The sequence below is a fragment of the Haliaeetus albicilla genome, chromosome 8 (assembly GCF_947461875.1).
Source record: "Haliaeetus albicilla chromosome 8, bHalAlb1.1, whole genome shotgun sequence".
Lineage (NCBI taxonomy): Eukaryota > Metazoa > Chordata > Aves > Accipitriformes > Accipitridae > Haliaeetus > Haliaeetus albicilla.
In genome coordinates this window covers 21,414,867-21,437,510 of record NC_091490.1, presented here as the reverse complement: position 1 = coordinate 21,437,510, position 22,644 = coordinate 21,414,867, and the positions used below count along the sequence as shown (strand labels likewise).

Genomic DNA, 22,644 nt, shown 5'->3' with positions numbered 1-22,644 from the left:
ATTTTTGTCATTTTTTCAGGTAGCAAATTAAACTCTATAAACTTTATTAAAGTATTTTAACTACAGAGTTATTCTGGTTATCCTTTTTTGGTTTCTATGCAACCTACCCACTTTGCTGTAATATAATACCAATAATACACGATATTTTTATTTTATTTGGTAATGTGTACACATTTAAGATAATAGAAGAACAATTCTCCAGCACTCACTGATGATTCAGTGCAGTGCTCCAAAGTGTACTCGCAATTCAGTTCTCTCAAGGTCATCTGCAGCTGTTATAATGGTGCATTGTACATTTGCAGGCTGAGACCACTTGGAAATAAAAACAAGATTTAAAATACTTCTAAGTAGTAAATAAGCAAAGAATGATGTTCTTCAAGCTCTTTACTGCAGATGCTTTCTCCTTTCACAGGTTATTTCAGAACACCTCAGGGCCTACCTAGTAATTTATAGATAATAATACCCAATTAAACTATACAGTTTTCGTCCACACATCACTTCCTTGAAACAGTCTGGTGGGTGAGAAACCAAACAGAGCATTTGGAGGTTTTGTTTTTATTGACTCAGTGACAATAAATGCTCTCTGGTACCAAACTGCTGCCAGCTGAATAATTCTTCTTTTTTTTTTCTTTTTTTCCTTTTCCCCTTCAGGAATTAGAAAAAAAAATTGCTTTTTAAGGGGGCTAGGAGTAGAAAGAACCTTATGTGCGAGAAATGAGATGGTGAAATTATCCTTTACTCAATCATGCACATTGCACACTTTTTACAGCTATTTCCAACATATTACTGAGTATTTATTTTAATGGTTATTGCTGACACTTGTGAGTAACCACATCTAACTATGTCTGCCGTGCACCCTCTGTGCCCATGGGTGTTACAACAGACTTATCTCTTCTTCTATGAAGGTCATTTTGGGCTTCTGAGAGCTAACTTTTCCACCCTGGCAATTTCCCTTTGCCTTCCCTTCCCTCCTGCTGGGTTTGGAAGCAGCTGTGTGCCATGACTTGAGCTGTCACCGATCCAGTTGTCCCCTTGCCCTGCCACAGCAGTGCAAGGAGTGCCGTTCAAAGGACAGCCTCTGACTGCTCCTTGGGGCTTGGAGCAGTCCTGGCACCAGCACTTCTGAAGGAGGCCTTGTCGTTTCAGCAGGAATTATGGCCCCCACAGTGTTCATTAGGCATTTTATTGGGAAGATCTGAAATACTGTATTGCAGAAGTCACATTCTGTTGGGAAGAAGGATGGTTCAGAAAAGCCTCTGATGGAATTGCAAGTTGAGGTTCTCTCTTTTCATTTCTGAACTTGGAACTGGGCTCTTTATAGCTGCCACTCCCCTTTGTGTGCATTTCAGGACAAACGTCTTTGCTCTCTGAGGCTTTTCTCACTAGGGGCTTATTTTGATGTTTAGCACACTGCAAGGGGGTTGGCACTTTGCATATTTTCTAATAACTGCATTTCCTTTCAACAGATTAGAGAGTACTGTTGAAATATATTTTTTCCTCATGAGGAGCAGTATCTTCTATGTCCCTGATTTCTGATAGACGAATAGTCGAATACATCAGACATTTTATCCCGTGGCTCTGCACAATGCACTGGCTGACACTGGAACTTGGCCTGAGTGAAAGCAGAAAGTGCAGGACTGTGCTGAAGCAGGTTTCCAGCCACTGGAAAACCCCAGTGTTGAAGCCAGGTGTTCAGCAGCACTGTGTTCAGTTTCACAGCTGTAATATCACTGTGGTGTTACTTGTCTTTTGATGTGCATGCCTTGCTCAACAAATGAGACTGTAGAAAAAAAAGTCATCCTCATTAGGGTGTTTGGGTTTTTACTTCAAGGAAACAGAAGCAAAACATTTCATCGAGAAAACTGAATGTATCTTTATCAAAGAAAAGGAATAATATTGAGAGAAACAAATAGTATGTGTTGAGTAGTAATAATTTTGAAAAATACACATTCTCTTCCAAAGGAAGCCTGAATCTAGTTTGTTGTGGCAACAAGTAAAAGAGGCTGTGGTGAAAGTAAGCAAGTGAAGAAAGGAGAAGCTCCAGCTCCTCAGGAGCTGTTACCATGTGTACAAAGGATTTTTTTCTGTGAGACAAGCTTGAAACTGATGACTTTTAAAATTAACTCCAGACATCTATTACTATAAGGTTTTGCTGAAGCTAAGAGCTTAGTAAGATTCAGAAAAACAAATTGGATATATAGATGATGGAAATGTTCATGATTATTGTAGATAGGATTTCAAGCTATTTACAATATAATTAAACCATTAGGCTAAGGAAGCAATCTTAGTCCTGAAGACAGGACTTCTCCTATAGGATTGTTATTTCATATTTGCTCCTACCCAACCCCTTGTGAAAAATCCGGTGCTGATACCCACCAGAGACCACATACTGGACTAAATGGATCTCAGGTCAAGTCTACACTTACAAATCCTCTCTCAGATATTTTATATCTGTAAATTGGCTACAAATGACTTAATAAAAATGTTTAGTATTTACAGTTTGAGCTGTTCAGATTGGAAGTGAGCAAATCAGTAATGTGGCATCATTTCCACTTTCTGCCTGGCTAAATATGCGAACACTTCATAAAGACAGACCCTTGGTTTGAGTTGTTTTATTGAAGTGGTTTTGGTTAGTAGTAAAATACAAGGTGAAGTCTCATTGTAATGGGGCAATAATGTTGCAAGTTTGACAAACATGATTTGTGTAGCTAGCAAATAGTGTGTAGATCATAAGCAGCTAAGGAAAATAACATAAATCATAGCAGGGCATAATGGAAGGAGTGGCTGTTGGAGTCATTCCCATGGTGTTTTGGTACCCTTCCCCTTGACTTTAGTAACCGTTAAAGTAGACAAGATACAGTTGCTCTACATGTAGCAATAAGGCATGCAAATGCCCCTTTGGATTTCTGTTTAAGAAATAATTCAAGTATTCATTTACTAAGTAATAATAGGAAAATATTAATTTAGATATGACAGGTCAGGAGTGAACCTGTAAAGAAGTCTGATGTGGGCATCGTCTGATCTTTCTGTAGTATCACATTCCACATTAGTTTGATCTATTCGTCCTTTGCATATGTTGGAAAACCTACCTACTTTTATCTCTAGCCACTGGGATATGCAAGTTGGGAGTGGGATGCAGGCTTGAGATAGACTTCTTTGAATTACTTTGAACTTTTTGTTTTGTTTTGTTTAGCATTGCTACTTCTTCAGATTTGTTTCTTTGCCAGATAAAATGCCTTCTACTATTAAAAACTATGGAAAACTTTTTCTTTTTTTTTTTTTTTTTCAATAGGAGTGTGAACAGTATTGAATATTAAAGAAATTACAATACAGTGAAAAGACATTATTTGTTGCAGTGCTAAGCACGGAGAGACAATAAATGATTCTATAGATTACAAGAATGTGAATAATTGAAAAGAAATGTATCAAGACTGTGGTACGGTTAGTGAAAGTGTGGTTTCAGTGCTAGAGGTGTTTAGCAGTTGCTAGAAATCAGCCATAATCTTAATATTCTTTGCAGTGTTTAAGTTGTATAACATTTACACTTGCTCCAAAAGAAGATGTGTGCTGTGGAAAGAGACTGAATCAATTTTTCTATTGATCTGCAGTTTACACAGGGGTTTTGACTGCCCCAGGATTTGATGCTTTTCCAATAATTCATAAACGAAAAGTAATAAACTGCAGTAAATCTGATTAATCCCAAAATTAGTTTTAGGAGGATCAGTAGTATTTCAATAAAATAAATACACTGTTATCTCTTCCACTGGGGTTTTCAATTGGAAAGACACAGCTATCTGAATACACTATGTGTGAACTCAGCAGATCTGACTCTGTAACATTGGAGGCTTATTGTATAACAAATAGTTTGCCACAAGACCCAAGAGGATGATGTTTTGGGGCAAACTATTGAATTCCTGGGGGTTATCATTTTGATGTGGTTAATTACATGTACAGTTGTAAGCTTAAGGAATTCTGTTCCTTTCGGCAAAGATTCATCAATGCATGAAATTGTACAAAACGCCCTGGATTTTCATACATGAGATTTCCTTAGTTACTTACTGCATTTCAAAAAACCTTCCTCACTTGTATTTCCCTTTGTAATTGTCTTTGCTATAGGAAAAGTAGTGTGTTCAAAGGCAGTCATTTAATTTTGATAACATCAGAGCTGTAATATTTTTGTTTTCTTAGGATGAGATGTGTCTGTTTCTGTTAGGTTTTCGATGAAGTACATTCCCATAATAAAATGCCATGGGCTGCAGAATCCTTGATGTTAAGATGTTGCTCTGATTAAGAGATAGGCAGCCAGCAAATTAGAAATGCTGATCCTCAGATGCCGAGCTGGAACTTTGTTTAGTCACTAGTAATAAATATAAAAGTCATACCAAAATATCTTCCTCACTCATAGATAAATATTATGTGTCATGCCTGTCTCTTTTGCAGCAATCCCTCCTGTTCTCTGCAAAAATGACCAGCAGCCAAAATGTGGCACAGTGGCAGCGAGCAGTAGAGTGGTCCATGAATTATTATGTCAGTTATGTAAGGAGGAAGGACATAAAATAATGCATATATCAAATGCTTTGCATAGACAGCAGTAGCTGCAGCTTACCTGGGCCAATCTGTTTAATATTAATTTTTCTCACAGCATATTTCATAACGGATACTGTAGTCTATGTGGCTTCTCTAAAGCCCGACTCAGCTGTGGAATCTCTCTCAATGGGGTGTGCAGGCCAATATCAGTGTATTTTTCAGATTCTTTTGCAAGTGATCTCATTGCTACCAGACCCACAGGTGGTGCCTGGGGTCATGCCAGGTGGGAGCTGCAGCTCCAGGCCTCCCCTAGCACTGCCCGGCCTGTAGCACAAGGTGTTCCCATATGGAGACCTGAGGCAGGTCTGTAAGAACAGACTTTAAAATGCCAAACTACTGGCCACCAGCCACCCCCAGCCCTCTGGGCAACACGCGTGGATCTTGTGCAGGGCTGCACCAATTACAGAGCGTTGCAGTGTCAATCAATCACACCTGCACAGCCACATGGGCAGGAGATCACCAAGGTGTGAGGGCCCTAATGGCTGGGCCAAGACGTCTGTTTAAATGGACTGGTGTCCTCCTCCAAGTGGGAGCACTGCAGCATGGAAAGCTGTAACCCGGAGGACTGGGGCAATGAATGGCTGTGCTGGCAAGGACGGATGATGGGCTGTGTGAATTTTGTTGCCGTAATAATCCCTGTGAGTATAAATGAGCTGTTGATCATAGCAATTACATAAACATTGATTAATTATTTTCATAGTGTTTTTCAGCTATTTTTTATATTTTATAACTGAGTTTTAACAGTGATAACAATGTGAACAAATCAGTAGTATTCTGAACAAAATCTAATTTAATAAGGGATCTATTTTACAGTTTACTTTTAACCCTTAACTGCTTGATTTACTTTCTAGTTAGGAAATCCTTCAAGTACTCAGAGAGCAAGTACTGTAAATTTCGAGACAAGAGGAAAAAAAGAAAGGAAACCTCATCATCCACATAAATAATGAAGTTGAACCCCTGATTTAAATTCAAAGCTCAATTCAGCCTTTACTATAGCGCTGCAGCTGGCACCTCGTAACATAAACCCTTAAGTGGCCTGTTGAATTTATCCTCAATGTCCACAAATGAAGTTATAAACTTTCTTTAGAGCTCCACTTCTGCTTCAATGCCTGCCCATGATTTTAGATCTTCTGCAGACTTCACAATAGCCCTGTGTTTCCCTGGCTGCGCAGAAAGTTGATAGCAAACTTGCAAACATTCTGCAGCTGTGCAAACAGCACAGTGCATTTTCAATATTCTGCTTTAAACATGCACATGGATAATTGAACTTCAAAGCAACAGCTCTGCTAATTCTTTTATGAAGATGCAAATTACTAGTGTGACTTCTTACCAGATTGGGAGTTTAATGGAACAATCAGTCTGATCTAAATCCGCCCTGAGGCATGAGCACAGTTGGAGGTATTTCTGTGAGTCTAATCCATACTTTACACACTGACAGGGTGCAAAACTAATAGTAGCCTGGAGTTAGCAAAGTTTTCATGTTCAAATCCCAGTAGTCGAGTTACCTTCCCTTATAACCTACATTATTTCAGGAACAAGGGCCCTGATTCTGGTATTATTTGCAGGGGTCAAGCACAAAGATAAAAGTTTAACCAAGAAAAAAATTCAATGTCTTCTCAAAGATTCAGTATGGAAAGATGGAGTATTTGTTAAATTCAGCATCTTCTCTTTCAGCAAAACCATGCTCAATGGTTATTAAAATATGTGGCGTATTTGGCTCCAGTATACATATTTCCTGGTATATTTTTTTAAATGAGCCTTAACTTGATAAATGCTTGGCATCTTCTCCTCTGACCACTACCATTGTACAGCCAGCTTTTAAATGAAAGGCTGAAAATTACATTAGGTGCCTCAAAGGCAGCCAAAGCAATTTGCCATCTCGCCTTCCAGTTCAGAAAAACAGATATGAAAGTTTAACTTCTAGCTATTAGGAAGTCCAACTCTAATTAATTCAATATAGAAAATTAAGGCCCAAGAGGAATAAATGGCTTTGGTCGTGCCTTCACGCTTTTGCCTATCTCCACACATGCACCTAAAATGAGCTGAAATAACACAATCTTTTTTTTTAAAAAAGCAAGATATTGTGAACACTTGAAAATAAGTGCAGATTTCAACTTTGAAATGCAATTTGAATTTCCATGGAAGGCCACATAAGAACTTATGGCCTATATTTCCTAGTAGCTGGTAATTGCGATACAAGAAGAGAATCTTTTTTTCAGTAAATGCTAAGGTTCTGTGGGCTGAAATTTTGCACCTTTTAAGGTCTCTCCGTCTGAAATGCACATGTGTGTGTAGAAGGAACTGTCTAGCTGTTCCTTAGTCCTAAACATGGCTGCATTTTTTATGTGTTTTGACAAGTTGCCAGCTTCTCAAAGGGAACACAAACAGGACGGCAAAGGGTAAAATGTGGAATGAGAATTCTTTTTCATGGGGTGGACATAGCAACAGCGGTACTCCTGGCAGCTCATTAGTTCATACCTTACTTGCACTAATGCTGGGGCAGTAACAGGTTGTCCTGTATAATACCATTGTCCCCCTTGAAAGCCAGCCAGATTTTACCAAGGAGAAGAAATCTCTCCTCCCTGCGCAGTGCCAGGTCTCTGCATCACAGCCAGAGTGCCACTGAACTGGCACAGAAAGCAGTGGTTGGACATGGAGCCTGTAGCATTTACTTACTCATTTGTTATCTATTTTTTCTTTTCTCCTCTCCACTCTTCGATCAGAGGCTCTCTTTTTTTTTTTTTATTCTACCATTTTGCTCCATTTCCCAATCTTTTTTCTCTACTGAGTTATTTCCTCTAGGTCTTTTTTCCTGTTCATTTTTTCACACCACGAAAAGCAATTTTGTGAGCTAGAGAGAGGGAAGTTGGAAGGTGGCGATTCCCTGTGCTCTCCCTGGGAGCTGGCACAGGGGCAGGAGTATGGTTGAGTGTCCCACTGCAAACACGCATGCTCTCACCCCCTTCCAGGAGTTTAGCGTGCCACCAAATTATCCTCTTAATAGAAAGGAAATGCTAAAAGCCAGTGCAGCTATATGCAAGCATCCCTGAAAGACGTGACCTGCTGGCACTTCTTTAAATCTGGCATTTAAAATTGCTCAGACAGATGGAACAAAAGTATGTAATAAAATGTGACATTTTATTTTATCATCTGTATTTGTTAAGTGAATTCTTCTGATCATTCCCACTGCCAGTAGAACTGAATGCGAATCAGATTCTGACAATTTGCAGTGTATAAAAACCAACTCCAGGGGTCAGACAGAAGAAGAATAAGTAATAATTAATTACAGGATACACATTCATCCACAGAATCTGGCTACAGTGGGTGACAGCTCAAAACAGAAAAACAGAAAAAAATGACACGATTCCAAAAAGTCATTTACAGACTAATTCTCAGTACCAATTGTCTACTTTGTGGTCTTCCTTATATATATTTCTGTGTATCAAGGTTTTATTAGAAATTCAGAACAAAAATATATATTTGTTTTCCTCACTGTCTTCCAAGTTAGCCCCTCTTGTTTGCTTTGGTATATAAACAGAGCACCTTCTCTCTGTCCTCTTCAAAGCACAGCTCCATTTGATACACACTGTCTCTCCCTCTTAGTGTTTCACTCCCCACTGCCCTGGACACACTCCCAGAGCCTCTGCACAGCACAGGTATAGCTGGCAGCTCTCATAGACCGCAGCAGATAGCCACACTGATTTAACTTCCAATTTTTTATTCAAGAGAAGCTAACCTTGAGGGTCAGCACTCCCCACTTAGCATTGCTAACGAAAGGAAGAGGTGGAAAATTGGCATAAGCACAGAGCGAGCCCTGATGCTTGGAAAGATTGCCCCCCAACCCTCCTTTTCCAATTTGGTCAGGGACTTCATCAGCAATTATATCACTTAATGTTCATTTAGTGCTAAATTGTGAATATTAAGCAGTAAATGATTGAACTTTTAATTAGCAATTAAATTAAAAGCAGTCTTCTCACTGCAAGAGAAATGTCATTGAGAACAAACTTTATAACTGACAGTATTTTGCAAACAGCTTCACTGCATTGTATAGGTGACACTTTTCTGGGGCCTAGCCATGAGTTTGCGATGACTACTTGCTCCTACTCAAACACGAATAGTTTGCATCCCTAGGGCATACCAAAAATACATGTGCAGAGGTAAGTATTAATTCCACTGTAGCAGCAAGTAGAAGTCCTAATTTCAGCGCAGAAACTGCTGTGTTAGGTGCTTTATCAACAAAATTGAAACACACCCTGGCCTTGAAAGCTGACCATCTAAGGAATTACAATATTTACATAGATGCTTACACAAAATAACTGGAAAAAATAACCATGCTACTTCTAAAATTTGTTGCCACTGTTTATTTATGGCACCAATTTACTCACCAAAGAAGCCAAATTAGCCAAGAAAGTACTGCCACCTGTTACTAAGGTACAGAAACGAGCTGGAAGCTAGGGATACAAGGGATGAGTTTGTCCAAAGATCTTCCCTTGAGGATCTCACTAACAGAGGGATTTATAGTCTAGGATGCTTGCTTGGACGTGGCTGTTCCACTGATGAGAGCAGACGGTGACTGCAAACCCAGCTGCTTGCAGGTGGGGAATGGGGCACAGGACCTGCTGATCCCACCAGATTTCAGACTCCTTAAAGCCCAGCCCCTCACTCCCCGAAGTGTGGCATCCCTCTTCCACGTAAACACAGTAGACATACCCTGGCTGCCACTCGTGGCTTAAAAATATGTGGCTGAATGTAAGAAAGTGAAGCCTGTTTGCATCCCTCCACTCCTGGATCGATGCTGACCTCTTGCTGCTGCCAGCATCGATGCTGCAAGGGAAACTCCGCAGCACTGTCGTTGCTCTTAGTAGCAGCGTTATCTCTTTCAGGCTTCCTGAAGGCTGACTGTATACATCATATGTACAACATCTCATTTTTAAGGAACTTGTCACTTAGGGTAACCTATGTTGTTTGATGGTGCTGAGGAGTGAAGGGAGTGACTGAATGAAGACAGCATGGGCAGCGCATCGGCTAGTTGAACAAGCAGCAAGTTTCCTGTAGATAGCACTCTCACTGCTGAATTGGTTTGGTTTGACCACTGACTCTCATGTCATTCCTTTCCAAGTAGTCTAAAACTATGCACTTATTTGGCAGGTATTTTTTTTCTATATCAGAACTTTTAAGTGAACAATGAGGAGTATTTTCAGGAAGGCAGTTTCAAGTGGGGACGTTTTCAGCAGGTACATCAAACACTGGATCAGAAGAAGAGCTTCCATCAGGGGACAGTTGGATAAAAGTGTCGAATCATTGCCACTTGGGTTTTTGGTTGCACTTCTGAACAATACACAGGCCAAGAATTATTTGCAAAGATTACTCAGCAACACATTTCAAATAATGAATATTTCAAGTAAATCATTATGGGCCATACTTGAATAGGAAAAGAGACAAAATAGTTGATAAATTATTCATGCAGCTTTAGCACTAATGTAATAAATATTACATGGTGTCAGAGGGAAATGAAGGATATTGAAATTAAGAAAGAAATTAACTGTGAAGGAAAAGCACCTGAAAATTGGAGAAGGTGAATACACAGATTTGAGATATGTGAATAATAATGAAGAGAGAAAATAAAAAGGGAGAAAATAAAAAGGATGACAACTATGAATCACCTGGAGAGGCAAAGTACTCTTCCTCTTTAGTTCTTTCTCTATAGAGAATATATAAACTTCTCAAACTTCCTTCAGCTCTGTTTAAAAACAAAACAAAGAAGACAAAAGAAGACCCCCTAGAGTTAGCCAGGTGGGAACATACCTAGATCTGCCTAAAGGGAATTACATGATCAGAAGTACTGATTTACAAAAGGGCTGTAACTTTTGGAGAGAAATACCATTTTGAATATCAAATAATGTGTTACTTTTATTTTGCAAAGTGACTTTTCTCACCAGCTTTATATTGGACAATAGGATTGTATATTTTTAAGGACAGAATCCATAAGGCTTCTATTGTGCTTTGGTTAGGCACATTTAGCAGCATTAGCTGCTGTGCCATTAAGCATTTCTGAGTGGTCAGTCAAATCTGCTCTGACATACTGCCTCAAGTAACATCATCATTAATTCCTTGTTTGCTGTTTTGCTCAGCTGTAGTGTGTACAGATTCTCACTAGTCTTATCAGTTGACTCTTCATTTTAACACTTGAAAAATAATTTTTTTAATCTTGTGTGAGAGGGCATTTACCTTTTTCTTACCTCCCAAATCCTTTCATATTTACCTTCCTTTTCAACAGTAAGTAGAAAATGGGAGAGAAGAGAGGAAACAGGTTAAAAAAAGCTAACACATTCCAAACAGATTTTGAAAAAACTAATTTTTCTAGAAGTAGAAATGGAGACATATTACACATTTTTTTCCCATTGATAATGGACTTGGGCTTCTTTTAACCTCAGGAGTAACATATTAAAATGAAATTATTTACATTCGTCATTTCCATAAATGTCTTATTTACAAAATCTGTCATGGGCACACTAGTCTCTTCCTCATTGGACATTTACCAGCCTTGGCATATCAATCCATCTTTTGCACATCTGCTCAGAAAATGTAATTAGTTATACCCATATGCTGCAGAACTACATGATAAAACTTAAGAAACGGAAAAGGCCAAGAGGCTTGACAGCCTTTCTCCCTCCTACTATGTATATTGTCAAAGACTTAGAACAGTGAGAAGCTTCTCTTGCCCTCTGCCACAGGGTGGGGATATCACTGTGTCCTAAGCAACTTCATGAGATTAGGTAAAAGCAATTTATAGTTCATTCTAATATTTTTGGTTCTATTCACTTGAGAACAATCATTTATACTGTAAACTTCTTTCCCTGGTCATTAACATGCTTATGAACTTGTCCTTGCAAAGAAATTATAAGACAGACAGGGATCCTCATCAGAAGTTTTGTGACATGGGAGACCCAGATAAGGTCTTGCTTCGGAAAATGACACTCATATGTAGAAAATACAGAAACTCTAAGCTTGTTGACCAGCTTTATGACAGCTGTGCTCAGCTTTGCTGGCAAGTGGCAAAGGAGAGAGGGACTACAGTCCAAAACCGAGCTATGCCTCAGCAACAAAAAGTTGGTTCAACAGCATCTTCCTGCCACTTTGGTTTGTGGGTAGAGCTGTTCCACACTCACAAACGTTCAGCCTCTGCATTCAGTGGCCATGTCTCTGCAAAAGGGCTGACCAGAGGGCTGGTGTAACTCCCTTGGACTTTACCCAGCCACAGGATCCTTTAAAATTTGCTTTTTTCACTAAGCAACGTTAATTACCTTGCATTTATATTAGGCCCTTCTTTCTCATGACACCATAACTCAAGGCTATAGATAGAGCTGTTATAACTATGATTTATCCATTAATCCCAGCTTCTTCAAAGTTAGCCCCAAAGGATGAAATATGCTCCAGATATACTACAGGTCCATCTCCATGGCAAGGGGTTGGCAGCTGTTCTCAAAATCTGCTGAAATGAAACATTAGTTTAGTTTTTTCCTGGATGGTACATTACCAGCCTTAGTTGGTGGCATGTTTAAAACCCAAGATTACAATTCAATTCACAAGAGATTTGAGCTTTCATCAGGACCTCACCATCACGGTGTGGAGCAGAACCCACCGGCCACTTGTTAAATGATATGGTACAAAACAAATTCTGAAAATGCTGAATTCTGTCAACTCTGTTTTCTTGTTTTGTACTGAAATCGAAAACTATCTGAACTAATTCATGGTGATTCAGCATTACAGAAACACCATTTTAAGTTCATCTCTGACACACCACATTTAGTTGTTGTGTATGTTGTTTAATGGCTGTACATTTTTCTTAAAAAAAAACAAAACAAAACCAACTTTCAAATTATTAGCATTCTTTTACTTCAGTAGGGGGTCCAAAATCAAAGCCGCTGTACCTCCATCCTCCCACTTTTCTTCTAGGGTTAATCTGGAAAAAGGAAAAGCTCTCCTAATTATAGAGATTTAGCTTTCTTTATAAACTGGCTATTTTAAGATCTGTTTACAAGATCACAATGTGAAACATCATTCAAAAACAGTGTGAATTGATTACATCCTTCTGAAGAACATGTACCAGTAGAATATGCATTTGTAGCTGTTACACTGCCCTATAATTAAGGCTTTATTGCTTCCCTTCTAAACACATGTTGCTGCTGCCCACGAACAGCTGAGATACTTAAGATGAGACAATGGAAAATGCCCGCCTCCCCCCCACCCCCAAAACAACAACAAGAACAAATTACCCCCCAACCTTCTAGAAACAAACAGCAGAAACACTGTGGTCACTACCAGATATAAGAGTAAAGTCCGATACTGATTATATTTTTCTGCTCCAGTTTCTTCTTAGTGAGCAAATTTTCCCCAAATACTATTAATAATTTGAATATTGGTTAATTGGGAGACTTTGTATTAGAACAGCTGAACACAGTCTTTGGTCTTTTCATTCATTTCCATGGATTCTGGATCACAGCATAATGATGGGGTGGTCCGCAATCAAATCGGCAATATTCAAGTATCCCAGAATGAATGAACAGACCAAAAAACAAGAGGCACCATATAAATACATTTGCATGGTTAGAATTACTCAGGGAACTCAATTCTGATCTGAACTGATCTCAGATTTTTGAAAAACTAAAATTAATACTGAAATGTTCCTTGCACTGAGCAGCTCTCCACACACGAGTGAGCTGTACATCAGCTGCCAGCTTTATGGGCACACGGCCGTACCATGTGACACTGTGCTGGCCATTTTGTGGAATTATATGTATTCCTACATCCTTGCTATAAAATAGCTGTACCACAAATAATGAATTAGAACAATCTAACATCTGGATCTGTGTTACTGGAGAGGGACTCCCAAGGAAAATCTTCACAGTACTTTTGATAAATGAGATGACATATTATAAAGCAGATATGAAATAATATTGTTTTCCATAAAGGTCATCTGTAAGACAAATGCTTCTAAGGGCGGATGAACATATATAGCAATAACACTGATCACCTTTGTCAAGTTGCAGACAATGACTTTCTGAGCAGTGAAGCCAGAATACCTATAGCAGCCCTTACAAACTTCAGATTCAACACACATTCGGTGTAGGTAGCAAGCCATATAAAGTAGGAACAGGAACATTTTGAGTTAAGCGTTAAAAACTAAGCTAGATATAATTTAAATCATGAAAGCAAATATCCTTCTAATTGTATCCAAAGTATTTTTTTCCTTCTGTACTATTTTTTGATCTTCTATATTCTGAAATCAATGTATAGACTGTAACCCAAGTGACAGGTGACAGTTATCTTTGTACTGCTCCCAGAATCTGAGGATTGAGACAAAGTACGGTAGCTCCTTTTGCTCTTCAGCATCTCTCAGCACTGGGGCAGCACTGTGGCCAGGAAAACTGCCGTTACTTTTCCCTGGCTCCCAGCTCTCTGTGCCCTGCTCTTCACCAGCTCCTCTGTCAGGGGACTGTGTACCCTGTCCTAACGTGGCTGTAAAAGTCCTTCTTAAAGCTGGGTGAGGTGCTCAGCGGGTGAGGAGGAATCAGTGTGGGACCTGTGGGAAGTGGCTTTGCAGCTCTTATGGAAAAAAAACCTAAAAAAAATAAGGAATATTTTCTGTTGTCATCTCTGCATTTTAGACAGATAGGGCATGGCTTTTTTTTTACCTTGGTTAAAAGAAGCTGGCTAAGACTTGCTGGTTTGACCCCATACTGCCTTTCTGTATTAGATATTCTAGATAGGGCTGATGCTGGTCTGTACTGAGAGTCTCTCTGCTTCAGCAAAAAACCTCAGAAATGAAGAAAAGGCTAATTAGAAAAACAAGGTTCTAGGTTCGGTCTTCAGCAGAAGTGTATTTCTTCATTTGCTGTACCCATATGTGACAAAATGAGGCACAACTGTTTTTGTATAGTATTTTTAAATTCTTTTAACAATAGTGCACAATCATCATCACAGCAGATTATAAATCAATTGCTTTTTCTGCTGTTTCACCTTCCCTTTTATATTTCTCCATTATTTTTCTTCCCCACAATGAAATAGTAACAAAGCATGTGCAATCACATGAATAAAGCAACATGCTGGAAGGCACCAATAAATATTGAACAACTTCCTTTACTATCTTAAGCTGTCACAATTAATTTGCTTATAAAATTTGTACTGTCCTGTCAGTGAATGAACACGTAGTCTCCGAAGAGCTAGTCTCATCTAGATATTTTCTCTCAAACCTAATTAAAAATCTTTATCTAACCTTGCTTTAGCCTTGCTTTTATGTCAGTACAGTACCTATCTGCCAGTTTTTTTTGTTTATTGCAAAAAGTATTGGTGGTGGACAAAAGTAGGAGAGGATGTACTAAATTCCTGTAATAGTTTTTATCTTCATAGAATTACTCTCAATTTTCACTCTATTTCATAGACTCATAGAATACTTTTTAGGTTGAAAGGGACCCTCATGAACTTTCCTCTTTTGCTTTTATTAGACAGAAACTTGGGACTCTTGGGTATATTGAAGTATCAAGCAGTAAAAAGACATGAAAAAGCATTAGTGATTCTGAAACTTCAGTGAGCTGCTGCTCATTTAGGTAGTCCCTGCCAGTCCTAAGGGCTCGCTGCCAGCTTTGTGGGGCCCAAGCAACCCTTATGGGCTCCTGGGCAGGAGGTGCTGATGTTCAGGGCAACTCTGGCTTTGTCTTGTAAGACAACAGCCAAATAATGCAGCACCTGAGTGAAAAAACAGTTCTCCGCTTTGAAGTAAGGAGCTTTGTGATAGTTGTACACATATGGAGCTTCTTGCTCAGCTCTCATTTTACTTACTATTTTTTTTAACTCCTAGTGAAAGCTTAATTTATTATTTAAATGAATGCAATTCCAGAGTACAAATAAAAAAATAAACATCTTATTTCTTTTCATTTGCAAAAGAGCCTGGTAAGATGCTTTACTTCTGTTAAAAAAAAAAATAATCACATTATAACATTGCAACCACGTATTGTACTCTTCGCTGGGTAAAAAACTGGCTGGATGGATGAGCCCAGAGGGTTGTGGTGAATGTAGTTAAATCCAGTTGGCAGCGGGTCACAAGTGGTGTTCCCCAGGGCTCAGTATTGGCGCCAGTTCTGTTTAATATCTTTATTAATGATCTGGATGAGGGGATCGAGTGCACCCTCAGCAAGTTTGTAGACGACACCAAGTTGGGAGTCAGGGTCGATCTGCTTGAGGGTAGGGAGGCTCTACAAAGAGATCTGGACAGGCTGGATCAATGGGCTGAGGCCAACTGTATGAAGTTCAACAAGGCCAAGTGCCGGGTCCTGCACTTGGGTCACAGCAACCCCATGCAGCGCTGCAGGCTTGGGGCAGAGTGGCTGGAAAGCTGCCCAGCAGAGAAAGACCTGGGTGTGCTGGTTGACAGCTGGCTCGATATGAGCCAGCAGTGTGCCCAGGTGGCCAAGAAGGCCAACGGCATCCTGGCCTGTATCAGAAATAGCGTGGCCAGCAGGAGCAGGGAGGTGATTGTTCCCCTGTACTCAGCACTGGTGAGGCCGCACCTCGAGTACTGTGTTCAGTTTTGGGCCCCTCACTACAGGAAAGACATTGAGTTGCTGGAGCGTGTCCAAAGAAGGGCAACCAAGTTGGTGAGGGGCCTGGAGCACAAGTCCTGTGAGGAGCGGCTGAGGGAGCTGGGGCTGTTTAGTCTGGAGAAGAGGAGGCTGAGGGGAGACCTTATCACTCTCTACAACTACCTGAAAGGGGGTTGTAGTGAGGCGGGTGCTGGTCTCTTCTGTCAAGTGGCTGGAGATAGGATGAAAGGAAATGGCCTCAAGTTGCGGCAAGGGAGATTTAGGTTAGATATTAGGAAAAATTTCTTTACTGGAAGGGTTGTCAGGTATTGGAATAGGCTGCCCAGGGAAGTGGTTGAGTCACCATCCCTGGAGGTATTAAAAAAGCGCGTAGACAAGGCACTTCAGGACATGGTTTAGTGGGAATGGTTGATGGTTGGACTCGATGATCTTGAAGGTCTTTTCCAATGTAAATGATTCTATGATTCTATTTTTTTGATTAAAGAAGTTAATTCAAAAAAGCAATTCAGTTGCTCTTTAAGCTGACATAGTGTTATAACAATTACTTAAAGAACAGCGAATCTTCCCCACACCACATAATCAATGTTGCCTTGATTACAAGGAAGTTGCTTAGTTTGGCATTGACAGTTAATGGCTTACTGGCAGCTCTTGGTTAATTATTAATGCAGACATAATAATGCTTATTCCTTAACTAATCTTCTAAACAATACAATTATCAAAGGAATTATTCCTGCTGAAAACTCAGTGTCATGCCACAGTCTAGATCAAAATTTTTACACCTCAAAGTGTGGCTTTTTGCTTGTAGGAAAACTAATACAATGGTTTTTGATAATTTTTCCAATTATATTTTAAACAAGGACATCTTTTTACAGTTCTGCATTTCTTTAATTGTGTATCATCTTACCTAAAGCAGGATGTACCTTCACTTTTCAGGTCCCCAAAATCTCCCAAATCCACTGAAAGTTTGTGGCTGTCCCTTTCAGCTTTGGATGAGCTGTTGCCGCTCTGTTCCTCCCAGCAAGGCAGAGCCACTGCCAACAGTGGGGCTGCACCCAAACATTGGTGCAGCTTGGAAAAGCAACACAGTAGGTTTCCTGAAGGAGTTTAAGGTTCAGTTTATTGGCCAACATTTCTTTTAATCACTCTCTTTTCAATAAGCTGCCTCTGTGGGATAAGGCTTTTCTCTCTCCACACTGATGGCAAGGCTAGAGTCAAGGTAACAGAAAGCCAATCAACACTTCATAACTGGTTCACACAGTAGAAGCTTCAAAGATGTGCAGTGCTTTATGAACATTTTGCTGTCCAGGTGCTTTATGCTAAGGCTGTACATTTTGATCCTCTAGTCACTTGAGTCAGCCCCACCAGCTAGCAGGTAGGAGCTCCTCCATTTGTCAGAAAAGGTTTATTTAGCCATTTTCTTTGAGTAAACTTAGAACTTATCAGAGGAGCCTTTTACATACACCTCTGCCCTCATCCATTCTTCACAAAGCTGCAAGGGACTGTTTGTGCAATACAGTGGGCAGTGCTGAATTGTAATATTAAACTGTGATTTGGGCATATGAAAGAAAACCCCTTGATATTCCTCCTGGCCTGCAAAACTCCTGCTGGGAGGTTGGTTTCATGATTAATTTATGCCAGCATTATCCTTATTTTAGTGATGCTATCAGTGAAATGCTGCCCATAGCTATCAGGCAAATGAAAGAATTTCAATGTATAAAGCCCAAATCTATTTGAAAAGTCACTGTTTTGGGTGCAGGCTGACAGCAGCAGAGGCCAGCAGCTCTTTCTTTATGCCCAAATTTATTTCCTTTTTCTCTGGACACACGTCTTGCCACAGATCACTTGTCAAGCGATGGCATCTGCACTAGGCAACTATTTAAAATCATTCAGTGCTTAGACCCACTGATGTCTTACGCATACAAGCCATCTCTCTTTTACCTTTATTACCAGCAATTTGCACTGGTGACAGCTCCCGTTAGGTAGCTGAGAAGCTTTTTGTTCTTGTCTTTGTATGTGTTTTCAGTCTAACAAGAGAGAAATGCATTGTTTACAGGCCCTAGGTATGAACCACTAACATATAAAGAGGCAGCACGTTCTCAACAATTGACATTTTCTTCTGTCTTGGAATTATTTCCTCTTTATGGTCAAGACGCAGACCACGATGGCTAAACCTTGCAGCCCCCCCAAACTGTGCAATCACAGTACTGTCTGAGGAAGCTGGTTGTGGTTAGCCAGGAGCTGGGGTTTGCACACTGAACTCTGAGAAAAAGGAGGCCTCTTTTCTTTCTTTTAAATATTTATTTGACTTGTGATTTCCAAGTACCTGTCCAGAAATTCAGAATGCTGTAATGGACACTCTGAAAGTATTTGACCAGCAACTCGCGACTACCTGCCAATGGTCCTGTCTCCGATGCTGGGCAGAAAGGGCATCACTGCGAAAAATGGAGCTGTTGGGCCAAGAAAACACACTCAGACACATTTTCTCTGGCTGCATGAGGAAGTTTAGATGGAAAAAAAGAAAATAAAGCACAGGGAAAGGCATTAAGGGCTATTAAGCACATTGGTAGAAGCTCTGATGTTAAAAAAAAAAAAAATCAGGGAAGGATACAATGGGAAAAGAGCATAGTCCAGCCACATTGTTCTTCCATGCCTCCTGCAAGCATCCGCTGCCGGCACTGCTGGACAAGACGCTGTGTGGCACAGCCCTTCAGCACCACACCACCTTCCTCCTAACACGGACTCACCTCTCGTCTGTAAACTGTCCAAGGTGGGAGAGATGCATGCTTCCTGCAGTATTTCAGAAGCATCTTAACTGTTATTTTATAGCTGAAAAAAAAAAAAAATTAGAGCTGATCTTTCATTAATACTTCGTGGGGACAGCATGAGCGCAATCTTCCTTGCATTGCTGAAAAGGCCGTGCTGGTATTCCAGGTTTCACTTGCTATCTAAATTTCTTAAGATGAAAGCCACAAAATGACTTGTCTGGCTTGGACAGGTCCATAGCCACCCAAGTGCAGCTGTGTGCTCAGGAACTGACTCCCAACAGCCATTAGGTGACTGACAAGAGCCAGCTCACAAAATACCACCGCAGAAGGTGAAGGTGATGGCTGAAGCCCTGCTGTTCTGCAAGGCCAGAGCTGCAGTTAGGCTGTCTCCGATTCCTGCACCTCATTCTTTCCATATTCCAGACTTAGGCTTGCTCAGACCTTAACTACCACGGAGAACAACTGCAGGAATTACAAGTGCAGACTGACAGACCTTTTGGGTGGAATAATTCAATGACTGGAACACTTCAATGCATATTGAATGAGTGAATCAGCTAATCATTTTAATGCAAAACTCTCTTTTCCTTTCTTATCCCTTTCTTTTCCACACTGGCTATATCCAAAGAGAGACGAAGTTAAGGATTACAGGAGGGTCAGCCATGGGAGTAGAAGGTTTGATCCTGCAAACTCCAAACGGAAGCTCTTGTGTTGGCGTGATCAGTGCTGCAACTAACGTATCATTGCTGGAACAGTCCCTTTCATGAACTGTCAGTTTTTTCTTTATCCTTTAAAAAAACGTCAAATTGAAGATGTTAATAGACACGTAAATACTGTAAAACTGAATTAACAGTACTTTAAAGCAGCATTAATCTCACAGAACATGTTCGATATCTTTCCGTACCACATTGCCATTGGGTGACTAGCACAATCTATTAAAATAATCCTAAATTGCTCCTTGAAGACTATGCTAGGTAATTTTACAAGTACAGAAAATTACTCAACAAAGAGAAAATAACAAGCACGCTGAAATACTAAAATACTTCTTAAAGACTAGGATACAGAATGAAGACAAGCTTTCCTTATTAAACTTTTTATTAAAATGGAGCTATTTTTACATATTTAAAATACTTTATATCCAAATTATGCAATATTTATGAAAACAATTGTATGCAAACACTTGCATAAAAATATGTAAAATCACAGCTAAGCAATATAAAGCAATATATAGCATGTTCCAAAATGTATTTCAGGACTAGAATACCTGAGTTTTCAATAAGCTGGTTTCCTGCATTTCACTGATTTTTAACAGTTAAATTTAATAATGAATCTGATCTTGTATAAAGCACTTCTTTGGTTGGGAGAAACTGCATGGAAAAGGCAGAGACTGAGCAGAGATATTAGTCAAGGCTTATCTTCAGAATCTTCTTCCACGTGAAGATCCACTGTCTGAGATGCTAGGAAGGACTCCCATGTAGCAAGGCACTTAAAAAAACAACAGATACATATGAATATAGCAGATAGATTTCTGTAAAACTGGTAGCCAAGGAGAAAAAGAAGAAAAAAAAAATAGCAGAATACATACACGTTGTCACAAGCTGCTTTTGTGGGGCTATGGTAAGAGCAAAATATGGTTTCCTAGGCAGCTCAGTGATATGCAAAATGTTAGCCAACATGCTGAGTGAGCTGTAAAGGTCACTTTTACATAATGACAAGTGCACAGTATGAGCATCGTAATTGTATCTGTTAGCATGGAAGATGCTAACATTAATTATGCTCTTCTTTAATCTCTCCCTTTAGTTATAGGCAAAGATCTCTTCCAAATAGAAAGCACACTGTCAGGCGCAGTTCCCTTGTAATCTCTGTGGATTCCTACTGGATACCCAATTTTCCTTCCAAGTTAAATTAAAACAGTTTTTTTCTAAATACACAGAGAATTCATTTTTCCTCTGAGTAATGGGAAAGAAATGGGACCAGAAAGGCAGGGGGTGAGGGGGTGGAGAAATTGTCATCCTTAGAACAAGTGGCATTTCTCTTCTCATGGAAAAACGTATTTATAATTGTACAAACTAATTTTTTTTATTTGAAGCACCAATACTGTAGGCAGTAAAATAAAAAAAAAAAAAATAATCCCCAGATTACTTGGGTTCAGTTTGGCTTAAATGAATGTTGGCAGCTTGGCAAGCCATTAGAAATCATAGATTACTTTTGAGAGTCGTGGCAAGGCTATCACTAGGTAAGCCTGGTGCATGTTACCCAAAGTACCAGGTTCATACTATTTCAAGTCTGTCATTAGAACAGGGCAGGCAAATTCATGCAATAATTTTATTGTCTTGATGCTATTGAAAAAAACCCTTGGAATGCAAATGTTTTAATAGAATTTTGACTTATACCTATTGCTTTTGACAGTGCAGCTTATTTACTACTTACTGTATACAGTTTTTTTCATGAAGAATCTGAAATATTCACAATAAATGTCTTCTGAAATTTCTCAGGAAACACCTTCTTTAATACTAAAACCTAGACAGCATACTCCATTTATCTGAACTTTACATCAAATCAGCACCCTGAAACCAGCATCATTTCCTAAGTGAAAACTTTTGCCATAAGCTGTTCAAGCCACAGTAATTTGCTATGCCCAGCTACAATGAAATATCTAGCATCCATCTATCATTACTTAGGAGACATGGAAAATATGCTAGCATTCATGCTGCTTGTATTTACAGCCACCTAAGTCTGTCTTATTAGACATTTCTAGTGAAGGACTTACAAAGTCTGCCATTAATATGTAGATTTAATCATATTACATTAAAGAGCCCAGTTCCTGGTATTACTGCATATCTATGTGCAAGCAAATGAGTGGGAGGATCTGATAGTCACAAATAATGTTGAAATATAAGCTCAAAGAGCAAATGAAGAAGACAGACAGGTTGACTGGAGTTGGGGGAATTCATGATGACACAAGGATGCAGAACCAGGGATACACATAAAATTATGGGTGACAAAAATAAGACAAAGCAAACAAAAGTCAGCAGTGATTATGTCTCTGAAGACATAAAAAAGTCGAAGACATGGATCTGCAAGATAATGAGAGAGGTTAAAACAGCTGACTGACCTAAGAGATCACAAAGAAAAAAGTATGCGGGAGCTTATTTCTGCATAGGTTTTCGGTTGTTATCAGGCATGTTGGAGACCATTCCCCTTATTCTTATATTGTCTCCTAGACTATGGAAACCATGAATCTACTGGCCCAATCTTTCTTTTCTGATCTTGCTGGCAAAATCCCCAACTAACTTCTGCTGCTTTTGCACACAACATTATGCTACTGTTCAGAGCATATATAAGATTTGAATTACTGTGAACAGAGAGGAAATAACAGTGTAAGAGTCATGTAGAAATCTGTTTTGTTCATTGACTTCTTGGAGAAATGTTATTTTGAAATGGTAAATATAAAATCAGGGAGAAACAGTGAAAATAGTGCTAGCATGAACAGTGATCTGCAAGAAGTGCTGCAAACTGATTTCTGACTTAAAAGGTCTTTTTGACCTTTTGTATAAAGCCTTTAAGGTTTGATCATTCGATTCTCCCCTACTTCATGTGACACTGTGGCAGCTGAGTCTGTCTGAGATGCTTGAGCTGGAAGGTGGCATCTTGGTTTTAAAATGTCAATGAGGCAGCTGCTAGCAGTATGTTTC

At 39.5% G+C, this 22,644-nt stretch overlaps 2 protein-coding genes and 1 long non-coding RNA gene across 4 annotated transcripts in view; 1 reads left to right on the top strand and 2 right to left on the bottom strand.

Moving 5' to 3' along the window:
• PLPPR5 (phospholipid phosphatase related 5) overlaps window positions 1-22,644 on the top strand; it is an 86,095-nt gene that overhangs the window by 60,564 nt on the left and 2,887 nt on the right. The gene's annotated exons all lie outside the window — the stretch shown is intronic.
• On the bottom strand, window positions 367-15,932 carry LOC138686425 (uncharacterized). Its single transcript, XR_011325798.1, has 2 exons — window positions 11,892-15,932; window positions 367-10,327 (listed from the first exon to the last, which is right to left on the bottom strand). It is a non-coding gene; the product is annotated as an uncharacterized lncRNA (long non-coding RNA).
• SNX7 (sorting nexin 7) overlaps window positions 20,027-22,644 on the bottom strand; it is a 30,742-nt gene continuing 28,124 nt past the window's right edge. For both annotated transcript variants that reach the window (XM_069789329.1, XM_069789328.1), the window contains one exon: window positions 20,027-20,434. In XM_069789329.1, coding sequence (XP_069645430.1) covers window positions 20,354-20,434 — 81 coding nt within the window. In that variant the 3' untranslated portion in view covers window positions 20,027-20,353. The remainder of the gene's footprint in view (window positions 20,435-22,644) is intronic.